This window comes from Fringilla coelebs (assembly GCF_963513975.1).
Source record: "Fringilla coelebs genome assembly, chromosome: 5".
Taxonomy (NCBI): domain Eukaryota; kingdom Metazoa; phylum Chordata; class Aves; order Passeriformes; family Fringillidae; genus Fringilla; species Fringilla coelebs.
The window spans coordinates 49,480,807-49,500,427 of NC_140033.1; the positions used below are offsets into that span (position 1 = coordinate 49,480,807).

The window sequence follows — 19,621 nt, forward strand, 5'->3', positions numbered from 1 at the left end:
TTTTGAGAGCGCACTCAACATAATTTCCATTAAGAATTTAAAGCTATGCATTGAAATTCAGGAAATAGGTCCGACTTTCAGCAGGTCTTGGGACCCTTAGCAATCACTTATAAGTTACATACAAAGGGTTTGATGGAAACTGTACTTTATTTTCCCCTTTTCTTTGTGTTAAATAGAAGGTAGGAGACAGAGAACCAGTTTGGTTCATTTCTCCTCTGCTAATTAATTTACCACTGGAAAAATCATGCACTGCCATTTATAATCTTCACCTCTTGGAAGAAATGTCAGTATTCTCAGATCATTTTAATGACATACTAATATATTTGGGGCACACTATTGATTTCTACCATTTGCACCTTGATTCTCCATACAGGGAGATAGGGCTTTCCTGAAATGAGTGAGCTTTTGAAATCAAAAAATTTTTTACAAATAAAATATGTCCTTTTTTAGAAGGACACTGAGTAGTCTGATAAAGCCCGACTCCCTTGCTTATTTTCTATTCTTTTGATACAAAACATATCATATTAGCTCTTCTTTAACTTGCCCTCTGGCCTACATGGGCATCTCATTTCAAACACAAAAGCTGTAAAAAACACACTCCCAACTTCTTAGAAAAAGCAAACAAAATGCCCAAGTTCTTCCTATTCTCCATACAGAAGTCCAAATGTCTACCAGGCTTAATTTAAAACTTGCATGCTCCCTTTAAACCTCACTTTTCCTATCTATAAAATGGAGAAAGCATTTCTTTGTGCGGAGAGTTGCAGAGGCAAAATAAACTCACCCTGTGTTACATATCATGAAATTAGAGATTAATTTCCACCAGGAAGTCTAAAGATAGATAGATGGATGGATGGATGGATGGATGGATGGATGGATGGATGGATGGATGGATGGATGGATAGATAGATAGATAGATAGATAGATAGATAGATAGATAGATAGATAGATAGATAGATAGAGAGGATAAATCCCGGACTTCAATATAATGAGAATGTCATACATAAAAGGGCTAGTATCTACATTTAAATTAATTTTCAAAGACTATGACACCTTGATTAGTGTCTGGTCCCTGCAGAGCTGTGTCAATAAGGCATTGACAAAATGCAGAGCCTAAACTCTGAACAAAGTCTCTGTGTCTGCAGTGCTCTGAAAGAGTCTCTGTGGGGCAGCCCCTGGGAGGAGATTAAGCACCAGCTCAAGATTCCTGCTTCCCCTGGACCTGTGAGCATCCCTGCTAAGGGGCACCCTGGCACCAGTTTCTCCTGTGGGAACCCACACAGGACCCATCTCCCCTCACTGTCCCTCCTTTGCAAGCAAACAGCTCTGACAGCGAGCAGGATTCAGTCCTGACCTTGTCTTCACATGTCTCCTCTCCTGTAAAGCCTTTCCAGCAAAAGGGACAGAGCAGGCAAAGGCGCTGATAACCTGACCCCAGTGCTTGTGAATGGAAAAAGGGTTTATTTCAGCAAGTACCTCAGAGCTTGTTTTACCTATCCAAGCAGCATTTCCCTCAGTTCACAGCCCTTACTGCCCCCCTGACCAGCTTGCCCTTCTGGGTGGGTGACCCTTTCTCTTGGACACAGGTGCCCTTTGTTCAAAGGGGACGTGTCCCTGCTAACATCTCAATAACCCTTTGAAACATGAAGCTCTTTCCAACCAGATTCAACATAAGGACAATAAAGAATCTCAAAATAAAGGGCTTTTTTTTTCCTCCCCTCCTCCTCTCAGCACCCTTCAAAGCTGTTCTAATTCTGTTTCCCTTCATCACTGAACCCTTCTCTTCTCTTTCCTTCCCCCATATTTCAGCCTATTTTTCCTTCAGCTTCAGCATGCAGCCTTGAAAATTAAAATAATGCCTCGCTCAGATTCCTTTGCCTTCACCCAACATTTTCCCTAGTCTGTGATGTCTTGCATGTTTTATTTTAACTGATGAGCATATTACTGGGAATCCAAACTCTTCTCTGATGCACTCTGCTCAGCAGCACCATACTCACCCGGGCTTTCCCTCTTGGCTGTGTCCCTCAGCTGGCACTGAGTGAGGCAGGGCAAGGAGGGGGACACCAGCTGTGTGAGCGTTTCTGGAACACCACTTGTGACGCCGCCCCATACTCTGCAACCTCCCACAACTCCCAAACAACAAGCAATTAGGGCTTGCCACACCTTCTCTGTAGGCCACAAGAGGAAGAGCTGAGGTGCCTCACCAGGACTGCACTGGCAGTCTAGGTTTGACTCTGGAGAGGGGTTCAGGTTCACATCCCTGTGCCCTGTCCTCACAGGCACTGTTTGCTGCCATCTCCCACCACATGAAGAAAAAAGGGGGGAGTGAGAGGACTGGATTTGGGAACTACTCCCCAGTCCTTATTCTTTTAGCTAGAAACATCAAACACAATGCAAATTAGCTTAGCTAATCCTTAAAACCACAGGCAAGTCCATAAACTCTTAGTATCTTCTGAGCTTGGCACTGCCTCCCAGCTAGGAGAGGGACAGGAAGGGTCCCAGAAGGCTCCTCATTGAGTGATTCATCTCAGCTGGCTGAGCAGAGAGATGGGAAGAGTCAGACATGGAGTCAAAGCATTTGAGAGAAGCAGATGGAGACCCTTGATTCTGAGTCCCAACACAGGGTCCTGTTCAGCCCTGAGACTGAGCTGTGCTTTGATAAAGCAGATCCTGGCCTCATTCAGCCCAAAGTTCAGGCCCCATCTCTGCAATATCTGACAAAATCTGACTAGTGCTGCAGATCCTGACTTGTCAATTACCTTTACTGCTTATGCCTGATATCCAGCTTGCCTTCTGAGGGCCACATGTGTTAGCACAGAGCCCTTCAAGGAGCCCCTGAGTGCTGCAATGCAGATGCCAGTGTAAGAGTTCAGAAGAGCTTGCTCCAGTCCAGGGGCCCTAGCAGTGGCCAAGTAGCTGGAGAAGTGTCAAAGAGACACCTGGACCTCAAGCAGGAAAACCCAAGTGAAACACTGACCCAAGAGCAGGAATCAGTCCTTCCTTCATGTCATATCCATGATCTCTGGTCAAGGAGGAAGCCTTTTAAAATCTGCTGGACACATAAAATGCTTTTCCCAGGTTGTTCTACAAGGGCATTCAGGAGTGCCAGTCAGCCAGCACCCTTCCCCTCAGAGAAGCACATCTATGCAGGATTTCTAACTCTGCTGGGAGTGTATCCAGGTGGTGGAGCCTTCTTCCTGCCATGTGAGCAGTAGCAGGTAATGCCCTCATGTAGGTGTTTGCAGATATCATTGTAGGAAAGAAGTCATGGATGAAAGCACAGCTCTAGACAGAAGCTGCAGAGATCCAGCCCCAGAAGAGTAAGTCTGAGCCAAGGCTAGAATGTGAGTGGAAAAGCAAAGAGTCAGGGCTTAAAGTACAACTGTCAGAACAATCCTGCTTACAAAGCCAGGCCTTCCAAGCATGGAAGAGGAGGGAAGGATAAAGGCGGGAAGGGCTGCACTTCATGAGACTTAAAGAACAATCATCATTTCTATAGGAAGATTCAGATAGAAAATGCAGCCAAATTATATCAAGTTAGACATGCAGAAGATGCATCACATGCCAAGTAGGTAGCAGGAAGGCTAAATACTTCCTTGGCCTAACTCCACCAAAGGTAAAGAAAATATTCCACCTAGCATATGACTCCTTTATTCTCAGCAGTCCCCAAATAACCTGAGATTCATGTTCTCCTGTGTTTGACAGAAATAAACATATATGGCTTCTGCAAATGAGGAGGGAGTGTCTAGAAATGTCAATGACACTCTGCAGTAACATCTCAGGTGGAGTGTTTAATTGAGGGTTTGCGGTGCCTGCAAATGCAGAGACACAGTTTGAATCACTGTGAATCCACATGACGTGAGCCAGCACTAGAAGGATACTTAGAAACCAAAAATACACTGACAGAATTTATTTAGTTTGAAATGTGGGGGGAAGGGCAGTTTCTGGAACTGGCCTACAAAAGACTGGGTATGTGTGCCCCAGAGGTGAAACACTGACCCTGCACAGTCTTTCCTGGCTCTGGGAGAGACTGGGGCTGTGGGACAAGGAGTGAAGTCTGTGTCTAATTGCATATTCTACAAATTGGGGTACCCTGACCATGCTGCTCAAAGTCAGAATGCAGGTGGGTAGTAAATATCTACTGCATTGTGGGCTATATGAACAAAATTCATGGGAAAATATTATTTTCTGAGCTTCCAAAAAGCAGTAGATGACCAGTTTGCAGAGCCTGTGGGAACTCCCCCCCATCATCCCACTCTGTGCAATCATATCTCTGCACTGTCTCTTTGGGACTCTCCAGCATCAAAATAAAAGCAACATTCCTTGAGGTATATTTCACCTCTGCTGTCCAGGTTCATGCTTCAGCCCACAGGGAGTACGTCATATTCCTGTTTTTATCTCCTTGTCTTTCCCTTGCGAGAACAGAAGACTGTAAGGCAGGGTGAAATCAAGGATATAGTAAGATTTTTTTAAGTTGTCTGACCTGAATGGGCCAATAGATATTTTTCTTTTGAGCCACCCTTCATATGTACAGGCTGCAGAATTTCTCACAGAAATTGATCAAAGTCTGCTTTATCTCAAGTCACTGCATGCCATTGAATGTAAACTAGATCCTGTACTAGGTCAGCCTGTTGGTGTTACTGGGTGACTGCTTCTAGAGATCCTCTTTCCTGGAGGGCACGGCCCCATATGACAAGTGTTGGCTGAAGATCAGAGTCCTGGCCAGGTCCATTCATCCAAATGCACGTTGGCCTTGGAAATACACACCGAGGTCCTTACTCAGTGACCTCAAACTAAATTGCATCTACCATGTACAGATTTTATACTTCCCATAATTCATCCTGTGTCTTTCCATTTCACTCTTGACCTTGGTCCCCCAGGTGAGCAATGTGCAAGAGCCTTCATAAAAACCAAAATCCTTCCTTGTTAGAAACAGGATATTCCCTCCAAGAAAGTGCTCTTATGCAAGGGAAGCCTGAGGAACGGGGAGGCAATGGCACCATGTTTCTCCACTCTCGTCCCAGGTGCTGATAATGAATATCCTTGCAGAAAACCAACCTTCAAACTTCATTTGTATAAATCCACAGGGCTTATAAACTGCTTATTAAGTTCTCATTGCTGACACACTTCTCTCTTTCCATCCTATCATCCACAAGGGATCTCACACAGCCAGTTTATTTCGGACTGCTGACACTTTTGGAGCAGTAGCTCCTTTTCGTTCATGGTGAGGACGTAATTCAGCATGACAGACGCCGAATCTAACAAAATGTGAATCTCAGACTCTGAGCCTGATAAACCCAGGTGCTGCCAAAAGCTCCTCACTCAACATGGCTCAAAAATTACTCAAGAGCTTAAACCGTACAGAGACCTAGTAAAAGGGCAGAGAAAGAATTGGCTTTTAAGTCAACTGGTTTGGGGAACTTACTTTGCAAGAAGATCTGCCAGTGACAACATTATTCTACGCTGGCATGGATAACTTTAAAAATCAATCTTAAGTATATTTTTGAGTGAAGGCTAATAACTTGGCTGACAACTATATATGTGATCCTGCCTCAGACCCTTGGTGAAAATCAACTAGCTGAATTTTGGAAATTTTTAGAAGTTTGCTTCCCCAGTATCTATGTTGACCTAAGACCTGTTTTTTGTCAGCTCTTAGCTTGCATTGCTGACAAACAATTCATCAAACCTTATACTTACGATTATCAACAAGATAAAGTAGATAAAATTGTAGAAGGAATGGGCATCCATCACATAGTACATGATCTCCACCCACCCTTCCAGTGTGATCACCTGCAAAGACAAACAAGAGAAACAGGAGGGGTATTCCAGAGCTCACTCCTCAGTATATAACAAGCAGATACTGGCAGGACAGTTGCAACCCAAGAAAGGTGAGAAACAACAATTCATTTCAACGAAGCCAAATTTCCATTTTGGGAAATCAGCATGGTACTGCTTGGTGACACTGGCATGCTGTCAAAGCCTGTGAGATCATTCTAGTCCACAGCAGGAATATTTCATTAAAATAGTTCATTTCCCTGGATCGCAGCAGGGGGAAACCCGCAGCAGGTTGCTGTGCCCCTTGGACTGGACACCGCGTACAGCCGGAGGAAAAGAAAAAAGGCATGGATTTTAGCTCCCATCTGCAACACGTGCTGGGAAGTAAAAAAAGAAAAAAAAAAAAAAGATTCTTTTACTATAGCTGTCTGGACTGGAGGGGAAACTGGTACCAGTCAGCCTGAAGAGTGGAGTTTATTTTGGCAAGTACGTTCACGTGTGCACTGTCTCCCTTACCAGGGGAGTTACAAGGCCCTTTACTTTGCATCTCTATCACAGCCTGCAGAAACTACCCCTGGAGCCCAGAAAGACTGAGTTTGAAAAACAGAAATGTAAGCTTGAGCCTTGTAAGGAGGCTAACTCAAGACTTACCTGAAATATCACAATCCAGGCATAGCCGATGTTGTCGAAGTTGATGGCACCCTTGTGCGGGTTGGCGTTGCCTGTGCGGCACACGTTGTAGTACTGGTTCCAGTTCACACACATGCCACTGACGTTAAACTCTTGCCGGACTGAATTGTAATAATAATAATCATCCTTGTCCAAACAACACTCGTGGCCTCGCTCCTTCAGCGGGGGTATTTCGTGACAGCCCATAATTCCATTATCTCCTGACAGCGAGCAGATAAAGGGCATCTCATCATCTTCCTCTGGCTGGTAATAAGGGGGCAGGACAATGTCACCTTGTCTGCAAAAGAAGACACAGTCAAATTTCCTGTGACAAAGAGTTTCCTATCTATCAGCGATACTGGTGGGGCTGGGATCCCCCATTCTGACATAGGGACTGCCTTGGGTGGGGAATTTCCAGGTTCATTGACTCAGGAGAAGGGGAGAAATGACAGGGCTCCTAAAAACCAGTGAATTTCTAGGGTTAGCCCCCTGTTTTCAGAGCTTTTTCTGCCATCAGATCACCCCAGGCCAAATTGCACAATCTGCTTGCATGGAGATGAAAAAATTCTGGAATGCAGAGATTTGCAGTCTGATACTCTCCCCATTAACATCAAAGCTAAATCAGATGCAATGACATTAAGGAAGTTCATCAGGCTTTACTGTAATATGTTCATATATGTAACTGCTGATGGACATGTTTTATAACATTTGGTAGTGAACTTTCTGTACTTCTAAAAAAAAATCCAGTTCATGCATAATTAACATTGCACAGATAAGCCTTAAAATTCGGAAATGGAAAGATAAAATTGACTTAACCTTAACTTTGACTCCTCCTTGACAGCTGGCATTACGGGTACAATGTTTTATGACAAGTTCATGTATTTTTTCCAAATAATGCAAGCACCTTCCAAATGCATGAATAATTAAAATCATCTATGCTTGCCTAGCTGGAGATGAGCTAATATCAGAAAAGTGAAAGGTGAAGATACAAATTAAAAAAAAAAAAAGGATTAAGCTCTATCTGGTGTATTCCTTGCAGTGCTACAATGCACAACTTTCACGTTGTGCAAATGCAGACTTTTTCACAAAGTGTCATTGGAAGAGGACAGGTGTTGATGAAAAAGAAAAAGACAGGCTCTGATTGTTAACTAAGCAGGGCTAAACTACAAAGGTATGTTGTAACTCATCCTCATCATCGGTGCATGGGCACCTTCAGAACTGATTTCCCTAGTGATGGTCAGCCAAATATTTTCTAATATCTGTCATTGTGAAGGCTGTGGCCCCAATTCACTTCTCAGTTACATCAACTCTGCATGGATGTAATTACACTCATTAAAGAAGTGCTACTCCTGATTTACATAAAGGACAATCATCCTAAACAGTAGTTTTTCCCCAAGGAATAAATAAACACAGGAAATGTCTGCTCTAAGCAGCTCCTACTCTGCAACTCCACTGCTGTTCTGCCCATTGTATTTTCACACTTTTTTTTTCCAATTTGAGATGCTCTAAAGCTTCAGAACTGTTTAATCAGTTTAAACTGATCTACAGCTCAAGGTTTTCTTTAAGCAGTCTACACTGATAGCACGCCTGGGATTAGCATATGGTTTTAAGAAAACGTTTTAAAGCCTGAGATCTCCTAAAGCCAGAGAGTCAACAGGAAGAGCTGTGCCCTGAAACTGGGTAATCGGAGAATTCATGGAAGGCGGGAGCTTTTCCACCCCGCTGCCTGTGGGAAGAGTAAAGCTGTGCTCTGCAGACTCCCCCCTGACCCCCAAACAAGCCCCAGATACCTGTAATTGACCCCTTCAGGCTCTCTTTGCCAGAAGTGTTCCCATGTTTCCCCACAAGTTTTTGGTCCCATTCAAACATTCATTCTTTGCTTTCAGGTGCTCTCACTTCTACTAACCCAGCTGTGGGACACCTCTCCCACCAGCCCTCTATCCCTTCCCCATGGCACTGGCCACATGCAATTCTACTCCTGAACTTTTCCCTCCAAAGGTAATGCACTACTGTTGAAACAGAGACCCCAGCTCCATTCTGGAGGCATCGAAGACGTTCCTGGATGCATCAGGCAGCACTATGGCTTTCTGTAAGACTCCTGTGAGTGTTGTTTTCTGCCAAGAAGGAGCAGGTTCAGGATCTTCGGCAGCATGTTTCAGAGTTTCAGCTCTTTCTGGGTGTAGGAGCCCCATCCTGTATTACTAGGCAGGGCTGGAGGGAGCAGCCATGCTAACCTGTGCCTTGATCGAACCCAAACGAGCCCAGACACTTGCTGTGAAGACAGAGGAATGCCAGCTGCCTTTGCCCACCCTCCCTTTCCACTGCAAGGTGTGACCAACACCCTTGGTGGCACACTAGCGTTGCACACCTGGAGTAAGGGATACGCAGAGAGCCTGGGAGAAGACATGAGCAGGCAGAGGGAAAGAGAAACGAAGGAGGTGGCAGAAGGAAGGAAGTGGCGGAAGGGAGGGAGGGAGGGAGGGAGGGAGGGAGGAAGGGAGGGAGGGAGGAAGGGAGGGAGGAAGGGAGGGAGGGAGGGAGGGAGGGAGGGAGGGAGGGAGGGAGGAAGGAAGGAAGGAAGGAAGGAAGGAAGGAAGGAAGGAAGGAAGGAAGGAAGGAAGGAAGGAAGGAAGGAAGGAAGGAAGGAAGGAAGGAAGGAAGGAAGGAAGGAAGGAAGGAAGGAAGGAAGGAAGGAAGGAAGGAAGGAAGGAAGGAAGGAAGGAAGGAAGGAAGGAAGGAAGGAAGGAAGGAAGGAAGGAAGGAAGGAAGGAAGGAAGAAGGAAGGAAGGAAGGAAGGAAGGAAGGAAGGAAGGAAGGAAGGAAGGAAGGAAGGAAGGAAGGAAGGAAGGAAGGAAGGAAGGAAGGAAGGAAGGAAGGAAGGAAGGAAGGAAGGAAGGAAGGAAGGAAGGAAGGAAGGAAGGAAGGAAGGAAGGAAGGAAGGAAGGAAGGAAGGAAGGAAGGAAGGAAGGAAGGAAGGAAGGAAGGAAGGAAGGAAGGAAGGAAGGAAGGAAGGAAGGAAGGAAGGAAGGAAGGAAGGAAGGAAGGAAGGAAGGAAGGAAGGAAGGAAGGAAGGAAGGAAGGAAGGAAGGAAGGAAGGAAGGAAGGAAGGAAGGAAGGAAGGAAGGAAGGAAGGAAGGAAGGAAGGAAGGAAGGAAGGAAGGAAGGAAGGAAGGAAGGAAGGAAGGAAGGAAGGAAGGAAGGAAGGAAGGAAGGAAGGAAGGAAGGAAGGAAGGAAGGAAGGAAGGAAGGAAGGAAGGAAGGAAGGAAGGAAGGAAGGAAGGAAGGAAGGAAGGAAGGAAGGAAGGAAGGAAGGAAGGAAGGAAGGAAGGAAGGAAGGAAGGAAGGAAGGAAGGAAGGAAGGAAGGAAGGAAGGAAGGAAGGAAGGAAGGAAGGAAGGAAGGAAGGAAGGAAGGAAGGAAGTCAGTCTCCCAGTCACTCACACTGTGAAGTTCTCCTCCATGAAGCAGCGGTTGCGGAGCAGCCCAGCCCACAGCTGCACGCCGATGATGCCGAAGATGAAGAAGACAAAGAAGCAGAGAAGAAGGACGTTCCCCAGCATGGGCAAGGTGTCCAGCAGCAGGTTCACAAGGATGCGCATGCCTGCAGCAGGAGAAGAGAACCAGCAGGAGCAAGTGTGGGACACAGGGATAGAGAAAGGGAGAGAGGAAGGAAAAGAGAAGAAAAGGAAAGAAGTTTACAAGAAATGCATAATAAAATAAAAAGCCCCATGAAAATAAAAGCAGAGTGTCAGAAATTACCCAACGGTCCAAACCTGGCCAGATTTATGGTTATTGCCCTTTCTTGTCCTAACCTCTACTGACAGGCAGCCAGCAGAGCTGCTGTGATCTCTTAACCTTAGGCCTCCATCTGCAGCAGACAAGAAAAGAGAATGAGACTTTTGGTGCCATCATCTATCTGACTGACATACCTCCCTCCCCTTTCCCTGCACAAGGACAACCGAGTGACAACAGTCCCAAAGGGGCATGTCAGCTCAACTGCCCCATTATCCCATGGCTCCAGCTGAAAGTCATCCCAGTACAGCAACTGCATCCTGCAGCCTGTGAGATCTGCATGGATAGACTAAGGCCAGCCTGCCAGTGGTATGAACCTTTTCAGAACATATAAACTGGCATAGATAATTGGGTTTTTTTTCAGTGACAGTATCATCAAGAGACAGTCATGAAAACCACAATTTCCTCCCCTGGCTAGTCCTCATGCCCCAGTGGGGCTGGAGTACACAAGTAGCAGGCACAGCCCAAGAAGCTTCCAGCACAGAATCTCTGCCTAGTGCAAATGTTTTAAAAAAAAATTTTTTTACCCTCTGATTACCTAATGAATTATTCCTGTGGTTTTATTTTCCCCTTGGCTCTTTAGTGCACAGCCACGAGTAGGGGTAAACATAGTCCATTTCTCCATGGAGCTAGTGGCTTTTCCTCTGCTCTCCAGGGATGGTGAAAGCCTGGAAATTCTTCTGAGCATCACGGTACAGTACTGCCTTTATCCCTGTGCACACCTCACGAGGTTGTCTCTCCTTGTCTCCATGGAGGTCCCCCCTCAGATACCCAGAGAGTTCCTTCACTGAAGATGTTCCATGTAGGCCAGAAAATAATTATCTAATTAGGTATTTATAACCAATTCATTGCTTCAGATGGCAGTGGAAGGGGAAAGAGGAGGGGAAGATAGGATTAGGATTCTCTGACAGCCCTTCGAGGCACAAGATAATCTCCCTTGTGTACCCAGCACCAAGTAATTACCACACAATACCATACATTATGCTCCGGGTCTATTCCCCAGACTGCTTGCCCCACAGAGAAGGGAGGGAAGGGGCACCTGTGGTGGGGCAGGCAGGCATGGAATTCACAAGCACTGAAGGAACAGAGAGAAGTGTGCCTGCTGTGGAACAGCAGACTGGTTTAGGTTAGTAGAGAATGCTTTGGAGACAGAGCAGGGTGGAAGAGACAGGAGTGGTATTTATAGCTGTGTGATGTGTAGGAAGGAGAAGATGCTTATTGGTGCCTACAGGGGATCATGAAAGGTGAGGGATGATGGCACTAGCTCTAAGACCAGGCTGTGGAACAGCAGTTAAGCCCTGCTGCCTGCCTGTCCTGCTGTGTCACCAGTCACCACAGAAGGCACCTTCTAGAAGAGTACATCAGGGACACAGCTCCAGCCACTCGCTGGGGATCGCAGCTGTGCCTGAGCCACTGACAGCTCTCTGACCTCTCAGCACACCAAGGCCAACAGCACAGCCACTGGGACCTGCTGGGCCCTGGGGAAATGCTCTGGACAGCACTGGGACTGTGCACCCTCACTGTAGTGCTGCGTGCCCCCAGCATTAATGTTGTGTCACAGAAGGAGCTCAGTAGTTCCCATAAACTGTCCTGGTCAGTACATTGGGAGAGCCAAGTGGCATGGGAAGCTGTGCCAGTAATGCTGCAAGAGGGGGTGGTGTTTTTCAGATCAGTTGATGCTAGCTCCATTTCAGAGCTGGGGAATGGGAGAGATGAGGCTGCCCTTACACTGAAATGCAGAACAGACAAAACAGACATTCACACCAGAATTTTACAGACAGCATCCTTGTTGGGTCAGAATTTACAAAAATTGATTTTGTCTATGTTCCAAGAGAAAGCAAATGATGTGCAAAACTTGTCTGACTTTTTCTTGGAAACATCCTGCCTGCCCATACGTTCTCCATCTCGACTCTCAGAGGGACTGCTGATGGTACAAAATTATGTTCCCCACAGCTCCAGGATCATAGCTATTGCCCCCATGTTAGGCACTCTGGGGTGTGTGGGGCTGTGACCCAAGAGCTGGCAGGTGGCCCCTGTGGCATCTTTTCTACATCCCAAGAATTTCAGCATTAACAGGTTCTAAGCCCAAATGAAACCAGTTTGGGGTTTTGTTTATTTTAATTTCACAGTCAGACAGATTCATCTTTCTGTTGACTGTGGATATGGGATTAGCTCTATAAGAGCAGCAACACTGAATCTACATCCATCCAAACATTCAAACATCAGTTGCAATTGCAGGAGAAAAGGGGAGAAAGGCTGAATTGCCTAAGGCAAACAGATGATGATTTGCCATAGAAGCTGCTGGCCAAAATAATGGGGTCACTAAAGCAACTGCCCAACAGTGGAAATGGGAAGTGCAGCTTTGGGAGTATTCTGGTTTGGGGAACTGGGATGCCTCCATTTTCCAAAGGGCCCTTGCTGGACAAGCTGCCTGTGCAACACCTGTGCATCTTGAAATACAAATTCTGAAAGGTGCTGGAAAGCCCCTTCACCAAAATCCTGCTGCTGCCTCCTTCCCACCTTCTGCCATCTCTACCTGCTGCTCAGCCCTTTTTCTCTTGCTCTGCCTACAACTCCTCTCTGCCTCTGTGCTGCTCCTCAGCTTCTGTGCACACTTTCCCTGGCCTCCCTCCCCACTGCTGCCTTTCCCCACATCCCCATTTGTCCTTTCCCATTGGCAGAGCAGAAGCTGTGCTGGCTCACAGTAAGGAGAGGATATGAAAGGGACAGTGACCTTTTCTGAAGCATCCTTTGTAAAAAGAGAGCACTGCTCAAGAAGAGAAAGGAAGAGAGGCTGGGCAGTCTGGAGGAAAAGCGAGGAGGGAGAAACATTCAGCAACCAAACGGCCTTCCAGGGCATCAAATATGAAAAGGTTTTGCTCTTCAAGGGAAATAAAAGCTAGAAACATTAAATATTCATGAGTGCCAGGTGTGGGCTCGGAAAGATCATTTCTCCACTCACTCTGACCAGGAGAAGGGAGGAAATGAAATGGCCTAGTCTGTGGGCATCCAAGGAGGGAAACAATGCTCACATAATGCTTCCCTGCTGCTCACCCGTGCCCTTGAGCAAGAGGTACAGAGGGGTGCTCGATGGTACCTCGAAGGCAGGGCTGCTTCTGGTAAGATATCCCGCAGGAGCAAAGCCACAGGTGTGTTCACCACTCAAACACAGTAGGAGATGGGGGAAAATATGTACAGGGAGGAGAAATGGTGGGAAGGTGGGAGAAGTGCCCCGAAGTGACCATCAGAAGGAAGCACAGGGCTGAGCAAAGCCTCTGAGCTCCCTCCGCGGTTCAGAAGAAGAAAATCGTCCGTCTCACCCTGGTGGCACCCAGAGGCCCTTCCTGACAAACTCAGCAGACACCACAGAATGACCCCAGCTCCCTTCCGACACTCGGGAGGAGGCAGCGGGGAGAGGGCGAGGTGACAGCGCTGCTCTCACCGGCGCGGCGGGGCCGAGCGGGAGGGCAGGGCAGGGCAGGGCAGGGCAGGGCTGGGGAGGGGAGGGGAGGGCAGGGCAGAGCAGGGCCGGGCCGGGCCGGGCCGGGCCGGGCCGGGCCGGAGGCGAGCCCCGGGCAGCCGAGCCCGCGTTGCGCGGAGCTGTGCCCGCCACCGCCGGTGAGAGCAGCGCTGTCACTTCGCCCTCTCCCCGCTGCCTCCTCCGAGCGCCAGGACAGCTGAGCTGATTCACTCCCTGGCGCTAATCCCCCTGTGATACGAACGGGGCACTGGCTGGGGAGGGGTGAGAAACGCTGCTCTTTCTCACCTCTGAGCCTTTCAGTCCGCCCCAGCTGTAGCGGGAGGGATAGAGCCAACGCGTGTGAAGTCAAAAGGAGATTTGAAGCAATCGTTCCCTCTCTTGGGGTAAAGCAATGCAGGAGAATATAATTCTCAGCACCCATCTCACCTGCATCGTGGACCGAGCTACCGATTGTCATTTTAACTGGAACAAAACCAAATCTCCTTCCCGTCAGCACTTGTGACTGTAGCTGGCAGGACATTTTGCAGAATGCAGAAACTGAAGTGTCATTATGTCCCTCAGCCAGGCTGCTTGTCCAAGCGTGCCTTCTTTCCTTCCTCCCCTGCCCCAGGACACATGGCAGTCCATCCAGCTAGCATGGGGTTGGCAGGATTCTCCTGTGCGTGCTCCTTTATGGAAATTTTCAGAACCGAGGAACCATTCCAGCAGATAGATTGTGCAGAAAGTACACAGAGAGAGACGTGCACCTTCTTCTTTTCTTTTCATTTTGCAGCCAACCCCTGTAGTTAAAATAATCTCAATCTGTGTGCACAGTGCAAGCTGGTGCTCCAACTTGTGGCCGTCCTCACTGATCTCCTGCTGACCCGAGGCTTGCTGTCATTTCACACATTGCACTCACAAACATCAGCTCCAGCTTGGGCCAAACACTACCCAGAGACACCAATCAGACACACTGTGCCAAGCTGACCTGTACTATAACCCACAGCTTCCCTCGCCATGCAGATCTTTTCTCTTTGATGCATTCCTTCTAACTGAGGCCTCTTCTGCAATCAACACCTGCAAGCTAAAGGAGTTCAGCTGGAAGAGCCAGCACACAGCTCCAGGTGCTTTGTCCTCCAGCTGCAAAGCCAGCCTCACATTGCAGACCATCACTGCCTGCTTTGCACCAAGCAAGAGAGACAGCATGTCCAGATGGATGGCCCGAGCCACATTAAATCAACTCTGTGGAAAGACTGGTCCAGTTGACAGACAGTATGAGGTACTGAGAGACCTTAAGCCAGTTTTGCTGCTAAGGAAAAGCTGCCCCAGGCTCACTTGGGCTCATTCACAGAAAAACAAAGTCAATCTCTTTGTCAGGTTCTGGGTGTGTTTGCAGGATACATTGAGAGCTGGGGGTTTAGCTCTTGCAGATGGTCAGCAGGATCCATAGCTCAAGAGCACTGCTCAGTTCCTCACCAAATCCCCACTCTTGCCTTACTGACAAGCAAAGCTTTTTAGCATCCCTGACTGGCTCAGGCACCTCATCCTACACAGCCTGTTGATGACATAACCTCAAATTATCTTTGTCCCTCCCCAGTGTAGCCACAGAAGAGATCAAAACATGACATTTCCAGCACTTATAAACCTTCAGCCAGGACGGAGAGCTGTTGTTCATTTTCTCAGTAGCATGGGCATACCAATCCTCATCTTCATACAATGACTTCCCTTAGAATACTCAAGTTTAAACATTAAGGGCCCCTAGTCCTTACCTTCAAGGTACTTCTCAGCTTAAGCCTGAGGTAGCCAAAAGAGGAACAAACTCCAGAAAAAAACTTTTTGGCCAGAGCTTCACCCTGCTGGAACAGGGCTTTCCAGACTAGGTTTAGAGTACAATCATATGAGAGGAAAAAAATCTCGTTAAGCTTGCTCCAAGGCTCTAGAAACATTTCCCTTGGGATCCAGGGACTAACACTGACCTCACCTCTTTTCAGTCAAAGAGTGAGACATGGACCAGGTCAGTTCATGAGCATGAAAAAGGAAAGTAAGAAGGGAAGACAAGTGCATCACTTAAAACATCTCCCAACAGATGTTCAGCTAAAACAGCCACCGAAAAGAGAGTGCCAATGAAACCTGAGATAAGCTCTTTTCCTCGGAGGGGAAGAGGAGCAAATAAACACACAGGCACTGCAGAGCCCCTGTGCTCAGCAGGCTGCCAGAGGGGGCTCAGGTGGTGCTGCCAGGTGATGTGAAGAAGCAAGCTCAGAAGTGAAGCCTCATAATTGCAGACCAGACCCCATGGCTGCAGGGGCTTCAAGAAAGAGAGCAAAATCCAGAGCATGGATGCTAATGCTCTGGATTAGCATCCATGCTCTGGATGCTGACATTTCTGAAGAGAGAGTGGCCACAGTCCAAGCTTTTCTGTCATTTAAAAAGAAGGAGACACCCAAGCTCTGCAGCAGGCTGCACCTTATGATGGATGCTGTAAGCCCAGCTAAGGTTCACAGATAACAACAAAAACTCCTCCTCCACAAGCAGTCACGTCCAGTACGTGCCACCTCAGCATGGTTGGTAGCCACATCATCCGTGACACGAGCACAAATGCATGCAGGCAAAGGTCCCAGTCAGTAGCCCCCTTCTCCACTGTCTTGCCATTATCCCCTTGCAAGCTTTGGACTGTTAAGCAACCTTGTCTTGGAAAGTGATGACAGGTGTCAGATTATTTCTTAGAGAGGTGTCTCTCTGGGGGATTACTGTCATTCTGTTCTTTTTTGTAATACTGAACATCTAATAAGCAACACCTACTACCACCTGCTACAGTAGTTCATTCACTGATCATCTCATTTTTTCCCCATTTATCACTGCAGTGATGACTGCATTCACTTTTAGTGAAGAGTCTATTAAAAACATACAGTGCCAGCTTTTCTTTCAGAATGGCAGGAGCCACCTAACACCAGGGACAAAAGTCAACTCCAGCGCTGTGGCTGCAAGCCACTTTGCCTCCATTCTATAAACATCCTTAAGCCCTTGACACATCTCTAGTGCTAAGTGGGACAGAATAACGCAAAATATTATGTAAAACAGCATTAATGCAACTTCTGGGCAAGATTTTACAGGGCTAATTTCCTCTTGCTGTCACTAGCATGAATCATGTTTCTTTCTACTGTAGGCAATGACATGACATGACGTGAAATGAGCGTGAACAGGAGAATCGGTCCCAAAATACACAAAGATAGAGAAATTTAAGGTTATGATTGTAAATCGCCTTGCCCACACACACAAAGTTTAATTTGCATTAGTGTAATGTGACAGTATCATTCACCCCATAATACACTGTCATTATTGCTCACATTTCCATGGTATCCATTGCTTGATAGGTCCCATGGGACAGATTTTGCAAAACAGCTCAGCTCCCATTTAGGCAGCAAAATACATGGCTGGGCTTTCGTGATTGCTGTGTACACTGGAGGCTGAGCTTGTTTGAACAGGCAGCAGAATTGTCACAATGGGAGCTGTGAGGTACTAAGCATTTTTTAAAATTCTGGCTCTGCAGGTTCCCCTACAGGAGAAGGGAGAAATAAAGATTCCATCAAAGGTTTCTATGACTGGTCTCTGTAATGTTTTGGTTTGGTTTTTTCCAGGCTTGCTTTACTTTCAGTAACACAAATTCTGAAGTGCTGTTACAGACTCTTGTGATTTTTATCATCAGTCTTTAGATACATGGCAGAAACCTTCAGGTGGGAAATCTTGCTATGACTTGAAAATCTCAGATTACAGCCAAAAAAAAAAAAACCTGAGAGTTTTTATTCCCCACTAGTATGGGTGGAAAAAAAAGAGATATGACTCACAGATATAAAGGTCTGAAAGCCACAGGAAAAATAAATAATTATAATCTGTTTTTCCTTTTTCAAATCTCATGGCTTTAAAACCATCTGAAAAACCTACAAGCTCACAATTAGTGACTTTTGAATACTTGCTAATAATCCTGAAATTAAATGGACTGGTTCAGAGAAGGAAATATCACTTTCTCTCATGACCTGTGACCACAAAAAATAGAAAATAATCAATGTATCATACAAAACAAAGCATTTCCAGGTCTCTATTTCCTGCATTTCAGTGTTTCCCAGCTCCTTGCCATGATACTACATTAACAAAGGAATATAATTTTCATTATGTTTTGGGGTTTTTCTCCAAAATTTACTTTGATTGCTGAGTTAAACACCTGGCAATACACTGCACGCTTGTAATCCACATGAAAAACAGCACTGAGATCAGACAATGAGTAAATAAAATTGGAGCCTGTCTTCAGTGACTGAAGACTTAAATTAAGGACAGGAAAAAACTGTTTACTGTGAATTGTGAGGCACTGGAACATCCAAAGAAATTGTGGATGCCTCATCCTTGGAAGTGCTCAGGGCCAGGCTGAATGGGGCTCTGAGGAGCCTTCCCTGGTGGGAGGTGTCCCTGATCTTTAAGGTCCCTTCCAACCCAAACCATTCCGGGCTTCTATGAGGGCTTCCTCCAGCACTGCCAAACGTGGGTCTGGTTACAGACCAGTTGGTTTGTTAAAAAGCTTCAGAGAAGCATTGATTTGCAAACCCATCCAGCATATTGTGAGTCAACAGATCTTCTTTGTACTGTCCTTGACTTTGTACCAATTTGGATTTCCTCCCCTCTGCATTATCCTACACACAGAGGTGCATCAGGTCTTGGTGTGCTGTCCCTGGCAAACCCCACCACTTGCCTCCTGTGCATTTCTCTTTCCAGCCCCCCTTTTTTTCTCATCTCTATTGGTCTTCATTCTGCTCTGCTCCCCTTGACACGGTTTCCCTTTATCCTGAGCGTGCCCATCTAATTTAGGGCTTGACTTGATAAAGAGCTGCACATACAAGGATAATGCAGCTCTGAGTACAATTTCATCTCTGATTTGTCCCCCAGAGGAAGCTGGCAGCTTCACCTTTAAATACATTTCAATCACACAAACTGATTAGGGAATGAACAGGGCTTTGTGACCTCTGAACTTTTTCGTACGGGTGCTGCCAGAGAACATCCCTGCTGTGCCCTTACTAACCTGCTCAGGCTGCATGTGGATAAATCTGTGTGTATACACATTAGCACATGGCTGAGAGTGTGGTTTGTTTGTCACTGAGGTGTGATAATAAGTATTTACAGAGCACATCACACAAAGAACTGTGAGTTGGGTAAGTTTAAATATTTGGGAAAACCAACAGTATCTGAGTTTCAGCTATTGCTTCACAAATAAAGCTGGGGGGGGGGGGAATTTACTTCCAAAAGAGTAATTTGGAAGAGCACATTTTTGAAAGGGAATCAGTTTTGGAAGAGAAGAAGCAAGTCCTCTTGCAAAAACACTGAAGCATCTGAAGCCAAGACCCCATGGGGGGCACTTAGAAGAGGAATTTCATAATCCGTTTGCATTTCCAACTGCTAGGGCAGGACTGTGCCTGTCAAATGTGCTTGGTTTTTGTCTGATCTAGCTGTAAATGAGACTGCTTTACAGCCTCATATATCTCAGTCAGGAGCTCATTTCACACACACTCATCAGTGAAATGAGTTCTTCAAAAACACATTTAGAGAAGTAAATGTCATCACTTTTCCCCCATGCCAAGTGCGGGGTTCGTAGCCAGCTTACTCTGTTTGAGGCACTGTTACAGTGCCAAGCACAGGTACCTTGGTGTGGAATACTGATTTAAAACAGGCACGTGCAGGTTAAACATCTGCTTTTCCCATTTCAGCACTCAGATGGTTCAGATTATTGTTATTTTGGGGCTTTGGTCTAGTGAGATGAGTGCAGAGCTGGGAGTTGGAGATGTCAGTCGTACTCCTGAGTCTGCTGGTGACACTCACTGGGTCCCACTAACCTGGTGTGAAACATAAGAAAGACCAAAAATAACAAGCCATGGTTTATATCTTT

At 46.4% G+C, this 19,621-nt stretch overlaps 1 protein-coding gene across 1 annotated transcript in view; it reads right to left on the minus strand.

Annotated features, from left to right (window-relative positions):
* Nucleotides 1-19,621, minus strand: part of CACNA1I (calcium voltage-gated channel subunit alpha1 I) — a gene marked incomplete at both ends in the record, with an annotated part of 147,342 nt that overhangs the window by 40,826 nt on the left and 86,895 nt on the right. The window contains 4 exon segments of the mRNA XM_084205449.1: nucleotides 5,341-5,365; nucleotides 5,695-5,787; nucleotides 6,424-6,739; nucleotides 9,882-10,041. Coding sequence (XP_084061575.1) covers nucleotides 5,341-5,365; nucleotides 5,695-5,787; nucleotides 6,424-6,739; nucleotides 9,882-10,041 — 594 coding nt within the window.